Below are 13,408 nucleotides of genomic sequence, written 5' to 3'. Positions count from 1 at the left end.
AACAACAGGGAGCCATATCGTTGACTAAATCATCAGCATAATTAAGTCTTTTAGAGTTGTTTTTATAGCTAGTATTAATATTTTCAAAGGATGTGCGAAGTGCCTGGGCATGCCTGAAACCGAAGCTAAGGCCCAGACAGAGCCCGTCCAGCCTCAGTTCACATCTCAGGTTTGAGGATTAAACTTTGTGAAAAGTATGTGGTCAATTTTTTTTCTCCCAAAAGAAGTACAGATCAGATCATATTTTAGTTATTTATCCAAAAAATAATATTTATTGTTTAAAACTCCTCTCTAACCACCCCCTCCCCAAACAATTCAAAATGATACACTAAAATATAGTCATTTAATTGTTGGAATCAATTATTATTATGGTATTATAAATATAAAAAAAGAGGAGAAAATGTAATAAAGCACATGAAACCATGCTAGTGGTGACATCCACTGCACTGCCTTGGTGGTACCGCAAGGAAAACAGAGTCAGACTATTGTTGTTTATCAGAGTGGCTATTCTGCACCAAGCCCAGAAAAAGACTCTGAGCTGTAGATCTTCATGAAGAGTACGCTGAGGGACTGCACAGCTTCCTCCTTAAAGTCACACCAGAGTGTCCTACAACATCCCTGCAGGTGTGTATCTTATTCATCAGCGCCACTCACTGGCCATGTGCCAAAATGGTGAGTCCTAAGGTCATGTCTCTCTTGGTCCTGGGACAAAATGCAAGCCATGCTGAGGAACATATCATTGTCAGATGATTCTTCACAAATACCATATCTTGCGGTTGAGTTTTTTAAAATAAGACTTGAACAGTAGTGTTAGGAGCTGTGTAAGAACCTAGGGAAGGGAAATTCTTTCAGACTAAAAGCAAACACATTTCCTTTGCCAGCCAGCTGAGGACTGATGGCGGGTCACTTTGTCTTGAAGGGATCTAAAGGATGCCTGGGACAGAGCCAAAATCTTCCACTATGTTTTCAAACTTGATAGGGTCAAGCAGGTACAACATGCTGTATCAAATTAGTTATGAACATTATTATTCCTACATGTTAAATCTTAAGGGTACATTTAGCACAGTTCTCATAGGCATAGCTTTGACATTTGCAATTTAAGTTGCATAGAGTATATAATAGTCTGAAAATGATCCCCTGAAACAGTGGTTCTCAACCTTCCTAATGCCATGGCCCTTTAATACAGTTCACGACCCACAGGTTGAGAACCACCACCCTAAAAAATGTGTGTGCTAATCCTTGTGACATGTAAATGTTATGTTATTTGGGGAAAAGGTCTGGTCTTTGTAGATGTGATTAAGAATCTTGAGATAGATTATCCTGGATTATTCAGTTCAGATTTAAATGCAGTTATGTTTTGTTGTGAGAGAGGGGCAGAGAGGAATTTGATACAGACAAATTAGAAGGTGGAGCAGAGAAGGCAATAGAAAGACAGAGTGGAGATTGGTGTGATGCATCCACATGTCAGGAAATGCTGGTGAGTGACAAGGGACAGACACTCCCCAGAGCCTCTGGACAAAGCACAGCCCTGCCAACATCTTGATTTCATCCCAGAGAAACTAATTTGGGGCTCCTGTTCTGCAGGACTATGAGAGAACGAAGTTCTTTGTCTAAGCCACCAAGTCTGTGGTCACTTGTGACAGTAGACAGAGGCAGTGAGTGCAGATTTTCATACTGAACAGTGGAGTGCTTCTGTAACAAATACCTAGAAATGCAGAAGTGGCTTTGGAATTGAGTAAGGGGTAGAGGCTGGAAGAATTTTGAATACAGGATAGAAAAAGCCTGGATTGGGCAGTGCCCGTAGCACAGTGGTTACAGCACTGACCACATGCACCAAGACTGGCGGGTTTGAACATGGCCTGGGCCAGCCAAACATCAATGACAACTGCAACAAAAAAATAGCCAGGTGTTGTGGTGGGTACCTGTAGTCCCCGCTACTTGGGAGGCTGAGGGAAGAGAATTGCTTAAGCCCAAAGAGTTTGAGGTTGCTGTGAGCTATGATGCCACAGCACTCTACTGAGAGTGACATAGTAATACTCTATCTCAAAAAAAAAAAGCCTGGATTGCCTTAAACAGCAGTTGGTAGAAATACGGATTTTTTTTTTTTTTTTTTTTTTGAGATGACGTCTCACTCTGTTGCCCAGCTTACAGTTGTATAGCATCAGTCTGGCTCATGGAAACTTCAGACTCCTGCTTCAAGTGATCCTCCTGCCTCAGCCACCCAAGTCACTAGGACTAGAGGCACCCACCACAATGCCTACCTAATTTTTCTATTTTTAGTAGAGATGGGGTCTTGCTCTTGCTCAAGCTGGTCTAGAATTCCTAAGCTCAAGCAATCATTCTGCCTTGGCCTCCCAGAGTACCAGGGCTACAGGTGTGAGCCACCATCCTTGGCCAGAAATATGGATGTTAAGGGTCTTCTAGTGAAGTCTCCATGAGAAGTGAGGAGCACAGTAGACAAAGCTTCTGTTAGCTTAGAGAGTACACCTGTGATCATGAACTGGAGGTAGAAATGTGGACTTGAAAGGTACTACTCAGCCATAAAAGTATGACAGATGTTTTCAGCAGCTTGGTTGGAACCGGAGACCATTATTCTAAGTGAAATATCCCAGGAATGGAAAAAGAAACACCATGTGTTCTCACAATGAAGTGGGAGCTGAACAGTGGTACACACAGGCCCAAAGGGAGGCAAAGGTCATTGGAAACCAAGGAGTGGGGCGGAAGGAAGGAGAAGTGTGGGATAACAAACTATTGGGTACAGTGGGCACACCACAAGCCCTGACTTTAGCATGATGACGATATCCATGTATCAAAAACATTTGTACCCCCTTAATATTTTAAAATTAGAAGGAAAAGAAATAAAAAGAAAATATGTCCAGAAAACAAAAGTACTTCTGGCAAGAGCCTGTAAGGAAAGGAGGAACATACTAGTGAAAACCAGAGGAGAGGTGGCCCTTATCACACAGTGGCAGAAAACTTACCTAAATTGTGTCCCACAGTTACATGGAAGGCAGAATTCATAAGCAAGAAACTTGTATATTTTGGTGAAGGACATTTCCTAGCAAAGAACGTGTTGAAGATGTGGCCTGATTCTTTTGTTTTTGTTTTTTAGCTGCATATAATGAAATATGAGAGGAAAGAGATAAATTGAAGAAAGACTTGTTAAAGTAAAAAGAAACAGCCCTTGATAATCTGGGAATTTCTCAGTCTGTCTGGATTGCAGAAGATGCTAAAATTAGGAGATTCACTGCTAGGACAGCATACTTGGGAGAGAAGTGCAAGGGTAGGGTTGGGCATCTTTTTCCTGAAGACATTGAAGATGTTGTCTCTTGAATCCATTCAGCCATTTCAGGAGAAGTCAGAGAGAGGAGATTACACAGGAGGAGACTCTCAGCTAATGGTGTGAATCCCTGTAAGATTTACACAGGAGACCCACAGGGCTTAGGAATACTGTATCGTCAGAGGCACTGCCAGCTTGTACTGAAAGAGGTAGGAACAAAATGAAAGAAGGCTGACACACCCTCACAACAGGCTCATAAAACTAATCAGCTGCAGAGAAAGTAAGGAAAACTCCAGGGAGCAGAGCCCAGGATCCAGGGGCAGAGCCTCAAGCCACAAGAGATTATTCCCAGACTGTGAAACCTGATGGAATTTGCCTGGCTAGATTTATGAAGTTGCTTGGAACCAGGGACCTTTCTTCCTTCCACTTTCTCCCCTTTGAAGCAGGAACATCTGTAAATGTCCTGGGCTTATCCCACTGTTGTATTTTAGAAGCAGGTAACTTGTTTTTCAGTTTCATAGGTCCATAGTTGGAGAGAAATTTTGCTTGCGATGTACCAAAACCATAGTGTCAACCATACCTGATTTAGATAATTGTAATGGTCAGACTTGGGACTTTGTACCTGGTGAAATTTAGATGAGACTTTAGACTTGCATTACTGCTATACTGGTTTGAGACTTTGTGGAATGCTGGGGTGGGGTAAATGTATTTTTCATTGGGGACAGACACAAATCTCTGGGGCCTAAAAGGCATGCTTTAGTTGGCTAAAAGAGGCCTCACCAAGATATCCACACCCTAATCCGTGGAACCTATGATTGTTCCTTATCTGGAAAGAAGGTCATTAAGGGTCATGAAGGTCATTGTGATTAAGTTAAGGATCTTACAAAGCAGAGATTTTTTTTCTGGATTATCTAGATGGCCCTGAATGTGTCCTAAGACAGGGAAATAGAGATTTGATAGATAAATCGGAAGACACACACAAAAGGTGATATGAAGATGCAGACTAAGTGACCCAGCCATAAGCCAAGGAATCCCAGCAACTACCAGAAGCTACAAGGGGCAAGGACAGATTCTCCGCCAGAACCTCCAGGGGAGGCCAGTGAGGTGGTCTGGAATCCCAGCACTTTTGGAAGCTGAGACGGGAGGATCCTGTGAGCCCAGGAGTTTGAGGCTACAGTAAGCTGTGATCGTGCTATTGAAGTCCAGCCTGGGTGATAAAAGTAAGACCCTGTCTAAAAAAAAAAAAAAAAAAAAAAAACTCCAGAGGAAATGCAGCCTTGCTGACCATGAAACTAGTTTTTTTAGACTTCTGTTCTCTAGAATTGAGAGAGAATTCATTTCACTTGCTTCCAATTACCAATTTTATGGTAATTTCTTACAGTGGCCACTGGAAACTAATACAGGATTTTTATAAGAAAATCACATGGAAAATACCCTTTAAAATCATTCACAGAAAAAATAAAATAGAGGTTTTAAAAATTAATACTGTGAGAAAGACAGTATATTTTAACAGCTGTTGTTTATGGCAATAAATATAAGGTAGAGCAGTGGTCCCTAACCTTTTTGGCATGATTTCATGGGAGACAGTTTTTCCACCAACCAGGGTGGGTTAGGGTAGGGTGAGGGGTTGGGGGATAGTTTCTGGATGATTCAAGTGCATCACATCCCACTTCAGATCATCAGGCGTTAGATTCTCATGAGGACTTTGCGACTTAGAACCCTCACATGCGAAGTTTACAGTAGGGTTCACGCTTCTGAGAATCTAATACAGCTGCTTATCTGCCAGGGGTGGAGCTCAGGCAGGGATGTGAGCAGTAGGGAGTGTCTGTAAACACAGATGAAGCTTTGCTCCCTCACCTGCTCTCAGCCCCTGCTGAGTGGCCCAGTTCCTAGCTGGCTATAGACCAGTACTAGTTGGCTGCCAGGGGTTAGGGACCGCAGACTTAGAGAATGTGTTCCTGGCTTGGTTTACCCCTGCGTCTAAGTTCTCCTTCTCTCTCCACTAAGCTGCTTTCCCCCCAAGTGATTATCTTGTGCCTGCCCACACTCCCCACAGGCCACAGTAGTAATAGCTGCCATTGCCCTGTGTGTTGTTCTCTGCATTGTCTATAAGCAATTATAGTTAACTCTCACACCCACCTCATGAGGTAATGGGGCTTGCAGGTGAGGCACCTGAGGTAGGGTCGTAAGTAACTTGCCATAAATCACACACCTTGTAAGCTGAGGAGCCCAGATTCAAACTAGCAGTTCCGAAGCCTGCACTCATAACTACTACCCTCAACACATACTTGCCACCAACCCCCAGCATCACTTGTAGGCATGTGAGAGGGAATAGAAAACCTCCCGCTTTGATGATAGATAATCAACCTACAGCAATGATTTTGTTTGGTAGGGAAATTTTCTTTTTTTTATTGTTTCAGCTTAATTGAAGGTACAAAGAATTGGGTTTCAATGTTTGCATTTGTTAGGGAAAGTCCCACTTACATTTGTGTTCCACTCCCGAGAGGTGTGCCATACCCCCTAACATTGTGCCCATTAAGTAGGGGTGGAGGGAGCACACCCATCTTCCTCCCTCCACCCCTCCCCGCTCCCTATTCCCCCGTCCCCCACCTTGAATTGATTTGAGGTTTTCTCTTATGTGGGTGTGTATTAGATCCCATCTACTGGCTTCATATTAGAATTGAATACATTGGATTCTTGCTTCTCCATTCTTGTGATACTTTACAAGAAGAATATGTTCCAATTCCATCCAGGTTAATACAAAAGATGTAAAGTCTCCATCTTTTTAATGGCTAAATAGTATTCCATACCACAGCTTGTTAATACATTCCTGGGTTGGTGGGCATTTAGACTGTTTCCACATGATTGTAAATTGAGCTGCTATAAACAGTCTAGTGCAAATGTTCTTATGATAAAATGATTTTCTTCTTCTGGGTACATGCCTAGTAATGGGATTGCAGGATCAAATGGGAGGTCTAATTTGAATTCTTTGAATTCTTCCATACTTCCTACCAAAAAGGTTGTATTAGTTTGCAGTCCCACCAGCAGTGTAAATACAGCAATGATTTGAGGAGGGACTTTAACATGGGTGTTGCCTGCCTCCTTAATATTCAGTTAAATCTGTCAGAAGTATGTGTGAACAATTGAGTAGTGCTTTACAGTTTGCTTTGTGCAGCCATATTTGTGAAGTAAATTTTGTTGTCTAACACCTCAACTCGGTGAAGGTAGAAACGTATCAATCACAGTGAGCTTGCTTGCATTTACACATGGAATGAGTGGATTCACCAATTTATAGAAAGTTGACATATCGGGGAAACTTCAACTTGAACAATGTGTCTCTGTCCTAAGGTTCCCAATATCCTTGACCTCAGCAGGTTGCCCACTGGAAGCAAGGAGATGTTTGTGTCTGCTGTGCAGGGACACTGCGTGGAGACCGGCGCGGGGAGGGTGCCTCTCCCCAGGCTTCCTGCTGCACACACTCGGTGTCTTCACATGCAGTCGTGGCCGGAAACCTCTTAAAGGCACTTGAGCCACCTTCTGAAGGGCCTCTGGGAATGTCGCGATGGGTCACATGATGCAGAGGCAGTGATACACGCTAGGTAGCCAAACAAGCAGAGTCAACCTTGATGTTCAGAGGGTGAGGGTATCATGGCCAAGTGGCCCCTCATCCTGCATGTTCACTCCCCACCCTTTTAATAGAATCTCCAAAGCTTGCAAAGACCCAAGACGTTCTAGTGACTGGTGGTATCCCTTATCACCGACTTAACACCTCAGTATCTTCTTTGAGAATGCAGGCAGGAATGGTATATATGGAAGGAAAATGCAATTTCCTTAACAAAGGCACACATTCCATTATTTATCAACTGTCTTTTAAAAAAAAGTATAATATGTTCCTTCCTGGTTTTTTAAAAAATCTTAGATAAAACTATCTTTAAACTGAGACTAGAATACAGTAAATTTTGATAGAATCACTTGGTGATATTAAATAACCATATCGAATAACATTATGCATTTAGATTTATTCCATTTATGTAACTGCATCTTCCTTACAGGGGAAGATCGAGGAAGCAGCGGATGCCTTTAGGGAGCTAGTGCACAAATACCCTCAGAGCCCGCGAGCGAGATACGGAAAGGCACAGGTACCGTGAACCCTCCACTTGGAAAACTTGACTGGTGTTGTGTATTCTGTGTAATCCGACCCTTCACTTCCCACTCTTTGCGTTTTTCTCCTTCCCCCTTCTGTTTTCCATACAGAGTCAGTTTCTCATGTATAGGCAAAAACCTGCACCAGAAGTGCTATTTTAAATAAGACGATTAATTATCACTGTTGCATGCTGCTGAATTCAGTAACGTTTTTCTGCTCCCCCTCCGCAGGAATTCTCTCTGGTTTTGAAAAGAAAATAAAGCGTAATACTTTTGTCATTGATTTTCCATCAGCCCAGTTCTCATTCCATTTAAACCCACCGCATGGTCTTCACTTACGCCTTCTTGGCGCTTTCAGACTCTCAGTTTTATAACTGGACGTTGCAAGTATGCTTAGGAAACACTTTTTAGAAATATTAAGTGGTACACGGTCTGAGTTCTCTACAGTTTCTTTCAACTGACTCATTTCTTACCAGCTACCTTATTCCCATCTCCCACACCCACCATCTCCTTTGAATCCACCTTTCTCCACTTTCCAGCTTTCAGGACATTTGTCCACATTCACCTGTAACCACGTAAACCCATCCTGTGCTGGGTACTGTTTTCGGCCCTGGGATATCTGCTTTATATTCTTTTATGAAATGATTCTTTTATGGACACAAGAGGAGACACAGGACAGGCTTAGGAAAAAGTAGAGGGTATTGTACTTTAGATTGGAGCCTCTATTGATGTTTCTGTGGAACAGGCAGGTAGGGTGGGGTGCACAGTGTAGATCGGCTGATCTGAATAACTTGGGCAGGCTTTGGGCTATAGATGTAGTCCCTGCTTGCCTGGTACCTGGCCTTGGGGTGATGAAAGCAGAGGAATATTATGTCCTGGGCCATAGGCTGGATAGGGGAAGTGTGGTTCTGGATTGCTTAGTTTGCATATCCCCACCTTGCTCCTCGCTTAGCACTGGCTATCTCTAAGATGTGACCAGCTCCAAAAGGGCGGTCTTTCCCCAGCCAGGCAGGTTTATTAAACTTTCAAAACATAATGATAGAAAAATTTAAAATATTTACAGTGGAAGGTGAGGTGGGTGGATTGCTTGAGCTTATGAGTTTGAGACCAGCCTGAGCAAAAGCAAGACCCTGTCCCTAAAAATAGCCAGGCATTGTGGCAGGTGCCTGTAGTCCCAGCTACGTGGGAGGCTGATGCAAGAGAATCGCTTGAGCCCAAGAGTTTGAGGTTGCTGTGAGCTATGACGCCATGGCACACTACCAAAGGTGAGAAAGTGAAACTCTGTTTCAAAAAATATATATATTTACAATGCAATATAATGAACATTCTGGAAGTCTCTGTCCTTGTGGATCTTATATTCTAGTAGGGGAACAGATTTTTTTCAATTAATCAAAAGTATTTATTAAGAGCCTTGTATGTGCCAGGCCAGTTCTAGACGCTAGCAAGAGGGCCAGACACAGAACATGTTTTAGACACCCCTGCCCTTGTGGAGCGTCACTATACAGGAAGGACAGTGCGTGGGGCAGGGAAGTACAGTGGATGTGGCCATGACGAGCACTGAGGACAACAGAAATAAAGCAGCTGGCCACCCGTCAGGGGAGGGCATAGTGGACAGGGTGGCAGGAAAATTGTCACCAGGGAGGAGGCATTTGTGCAAAGCCCTAAAAATCTTTATATAAAAATATTGTTAAAATATAATAAAGCATTGAAAATAAATATATGAAATCATCTTCCCTAATGCTGTAAAGAGAGCAAGTGAAGGTAATAGAGTAAAGAGCATAACTCTTAAGATAATTTTTGACGGCAGATGATGTGATAGAAAGTGACAGATGGCACTTTGGATTAGTGGACAGATAAGATCCTCCAGGGAGGCAGCATGTGGCTGAGGCATGAGCAGACTTTGGAAGGGGCGGTCCACGCAGAGGGAACAGCAAGGCAAAGGTCGTGATTTGGGGGAAGCAATCTCGGCACAGTACCCCCAAAGACAGAAAGGAGGCATGCAGGGGGTTGGGGGCAGGGAGTGCATGAGGCTGGGGCCTTACAGATTTTATTTTATATGTACTAGGAAGCCACTGAAGGCTTTTATGAGTGGGCTTAGTTTTTTGTTTGTTTGTGTGTGTGTGTGTTTGAGATAGAGTCATACTCTGTCACCCAGCTAGAGTTCCATGCCATCAGCCTAGCTCATAGAAACTTCAAATTCTTGGGTTTAAGTCAGCCTCTTGCCTCAGCTCCAAGTAGCAGGGATTATTAGCCAGGCACCCACCATGACGCCTGGCTAATTTTTCTGTTTTTGTAGAGACAGAGTCCTGCTCTTGCTCAGGCTGTTCTCAAACTCCTGACTTCAAGCAATCGTCCTGCCTTGGCCTCCCAGCATGCCAGGATTGCAAGTGTGAGCTGCCGCACTGGGCCCAGTCTGCTTGTTTTTTATAAAGATTGCTTTGGTAGCTGGGTGAAGAATGGATCCTGGGGGCAAAAGTGGATGCAGGAGGAATGGGATGCTATAGCCAGTATGTGATTTTGCTGTGGGCAGTGAGGAGAGGATAGTGCTGGTCAATAGCCAGGAAGAACAAGTTTGGAGAGATGCAGAAATCAAAAGTTTGCTATGGATCTTACAAAATAGTGATGCTTGTTACACATGCAAGTAGAGGTGTCAGGTGGCTCGTTGGATTCATGGAGCCTGGAACTGGGAAAAAGCCAGGGCTGGACAAACAAATATGCCAGGCAGTAAAGCTCCAACTGCTTGGAGGTGACCTGGGAAACTGTACACTCAGAACTGCAGAAGTTTGCCAGACCCAGGAGAAGCTGACAGCTCATCTGGAGAAGATCTGTGCAGGTGCCTGTGTGCCACGCAGGAACTAACACATCTGTAAATAAAACGGGCATATTTTGCTCCGAACCAAAGGTGGTGACTGTTGGAGGTACAGATGTTTTAATTCTTCCTATCTCTATTAAAAAGTAATTAATTAAATTTTTATTAATTAAAATTTTATTCAGTCTGTGAAAAATTAACGCAGGTAAGCTCCATTTGCCCATGGTACAGACCACATTTAGCAGATAGTAATTATATACTTTTATAAGTTAATTTGGTCAATAGTCCTCTAAAACTGCCAAATTAAATTGCTGTGACATTAGAGAAAATGCTTTTTACCAAAAGATAAAATAAGTGACGTATTGTCAGTGATGAAATATGACTAGTATGGGGTGGCGCCTGTGGCTCAAGGAGTAGGGCGCTGGTCCCATATGCCGGAGGTGGCGGGTTCAAACCCAGCGCTGGCCAAAAAAACCACAAAAAAAAAAAAAGAAATATGACTAGTATGAAGGCATTTGATTAAGGAAAGCACCTTAACTATAGAGAAAAATGGCTTATGAAAATTGCAATTTAATTATGGCAAAAACGTCTTCTGCTTTAGAATTTTTCTTTATATGTAATGTCAATTGTGAGTACCAAGGCCTAAATAAATGTAGTGCTTTTGAAACATGTTGGTTGCTATATTTACAGTTGGCCCTCCATATCCTTGGGCTCTGTCCCCATGTGTTCAACTAGTCACAGATGGAAAGTATTTGGACTAAAAAAAATAAAAAATAATAATACACTCTGGGGCGTAGCAAGATGGTGGCCAAGTAACAGCTTCTTTACAACCAGGAGCAGTGAGATTGAGGAGCAAAGACTCCAGGCAACTCTGGCGTGTGGGCTCTGCCCATAAACATCCCTTTGGGGACACAGGGAGACAGTGAGAGACTTCTGCACCCCAGAAGGAGGACAAAAGAAGTGAAGAAGTGTCAAGTGGTTGCTAACAGGCTGCTGCAGCTGTAGCTACAATACCAGGGAGATTACAGGCAAGGAAAGCCTTCCCTGTGGGTTGTTTAGTTTGTTTGGACTTCAGCATTCGGTAGAATACCTTGAAAGAATTTGGGCGAGAGGGTGGGTGACTTTAAGCATTGTACAGGGTATAGGACTGAGCAGCTGGGCTGAATGGAGCTAACATTGTTCAGCCATGGGGCGTGGGCACAGCCACTGTGGGAGAACTGCCCCTGCAGGCTCTGCCCTTGGGGTCACAGAGCGAGGCTAGGGCCGGGAGACCTTGGGTGTGTGATCTGGTAACTGTGAGCAGTGCTGAAGGCCAAGACTGAGAAGCAGGAAGAGCGGAACTTTAAGTGTTTGGCAGTGGGAGGGCTGCCTTCCAGCCTTGGCCTTCAAGGGCATAGAGTAAGGCCAATTTTGGCACACTGCATAAGCGGGCAGCCACTTCAGGAGAGATCCCAGCGAGAAGTACTTTCCTGGGGAAGCTTCTGCTTAGCCAAGGTTCAAAGTTGAAAGTATCTTTTAAGCACATTGAGGAGAGATTCAGGCTCTCAACCCTGCAGGGTTTGAGGGCAAAGTAGTCAGCAGAGGCCTCCAGTCTCCATCTCATACAGCTGCACCAGCATTGGGATTAGCATCTCATACCCCATAAGATCACCTGATGCCCAGACAATATTCAGCAAGATATATAAAGATATATACACTGCTTCCCCCCCTACCTTTCATCCCCTAGATTTCTCTTTTCTTCTTTATTCATTTTTCTAGTGTAAATATGAAGATAATATTTTCCATTGTTGCCTTCTTTAATAATAAGAACTTCATTTTTGCTAGTGTTTCTGCCCCTTTTATTTGTTTTTTTACCCCAATTTTATCCTGTAAGGTTTTCTGTTTGTTTCTTTTGGTTTGATGTATAGTATTTTTGTCTTTCCTCTCTATTTGATGGAGGTGGGGTACCATGTCTGCTCAGTCTGGCAGAGCTGCTGACCAACCCAGCATCCCCAGAGGTTGGGGGTTTTTAAGGTGTGGGTCAAAGTACCTGACTATACACTTTTATTACTCCTTTGTCCCTCTTTCTGTGCCTCTCTTCTTTTTGTCAATATTCCCTTTTATTCACCCCCTCTCCTGTCTCTTTTTTCTTTTTTTTGTTTTAAATGTTTTTTCCTTTCTTGCTCTTCAATCTTCTCATCCTTTTAGTCCTGTACCAAAAGTACTCATCAAAACCTTAGGCCAGAGGCACAATAAATTAAAGAGTAAGAGGAAATTAAAGGAAAATTAGGGCAAGGAAGCAGATTAAAGAAAACACTCATGAGGAAGAATCAGCAGAAAAATCCTGGCAACATGAAAAACCAGTCCAGAGCAACCCCCCTGTAAGGGACCGTGAGGTAGCTACTGCAGAGAATTCCACCTGTAAAGAAATGCTAGAAATGACAGAAGGGGAATTTAAAATATTGATGATGAAAACAATGAAGGAAATTGCTGAGAAAGTAGAAAATAACAAAAAAACAAGGAAGGAAATTGCTGAGAAAGTGGAAAATAACCAAAAGGAAATCCAAAAACAGAATCAAATAACAGATGAATGATATGAATGATATAGAAAGGATATGACAGAGCTGAAGGAATTGAAGTAGTCAATTAGGGAACTTAAAGATGCAATAGAAACTATCAACAACAGATTATACCATGCAGAAGAATCTCAGAGGTAGAGGACAAAGCTCTTGAGATAACTCAGATAGTTAAAGATGCAGAAAAAAAGAGAGAAAGTAGTACGTTCATGAACAGTATTATGGGACTTTATGAAACATTCAAACATATGAGTTATAGGTCTCTCAGAAGGGAAAGAAGAATACCCCAGAGGAATGGAAGCCATACTAGAGAATATAATAAATGAAAATGTCCCAAAATCACAAAAGATTCTGACACATTCCTTTCAGAGGGATATCAGACCCCAGGTCATCTCAACTCAAATATAGTTTCTCCAAGACACATTGTGATGAGCCTGTCCAAGGTCAAGATAAAAGAAAAGGTTCTGCAAGCTGCCAGGAGTAAGCACCAGTTGACCTATAGGGGAAATTCCATCCAGGTGACTGCAGACTTCTCTAATCAGACTTTTCAAGCCAGAAGACAATAGCCATCTACCTTTAATCTACTTAAACAGAACAATTTCCAGCCCAGAGTTGTATATC

At 42.8% G+C, this 13,408-nt stretch overlaps 1 protein-coding gene across 5 annotated transcripts in view; it reads left to right on the top strand.

The window, feature by feature from the left end:
- The window catches only part of ASPH (aspartate beta-hydroxylase), a 230,019-nt gene that overhangs the window by 150,598 nt on the left and 66,013 nt on the right, over positions 1-13,408 (top strand). For all 5 annotated transcript variants that reach the window (XM_053558393.1, XM_053558390.1, XM_053558394.1 and 2 more), the window contains one exon: positions 7,333-7,419. In XM_053558393.1, the coding sequence (XP_053414368.1) occupies positions 7,333-7,419 (87 nt within the window). The remainder of the gene's footprint in view (positions 1-7,332; positions 7,420-13,408) is intronic.

Source organism: Nycticebus coucang, chromosome 13 (genome assembly GCF_027406575.1).
Source record: "Nycticebus coucang isolate mNycCou1 chromosome 13, mNycCou1.pri, whole genome shotgun sequence".
Classification (NCBI taxonomy): domain Eukaryota; kingdom Metazoa; phylum Chordata; class Mammalia; order Primates; family Lorisidae; genus Nycticebus; species Nycticebus coucang.
The sequence above is the reverse complement of the archived record's forward strand: the minus strand, read 5'-3'. Positions and strand labels throughout refer to the sequence as shown.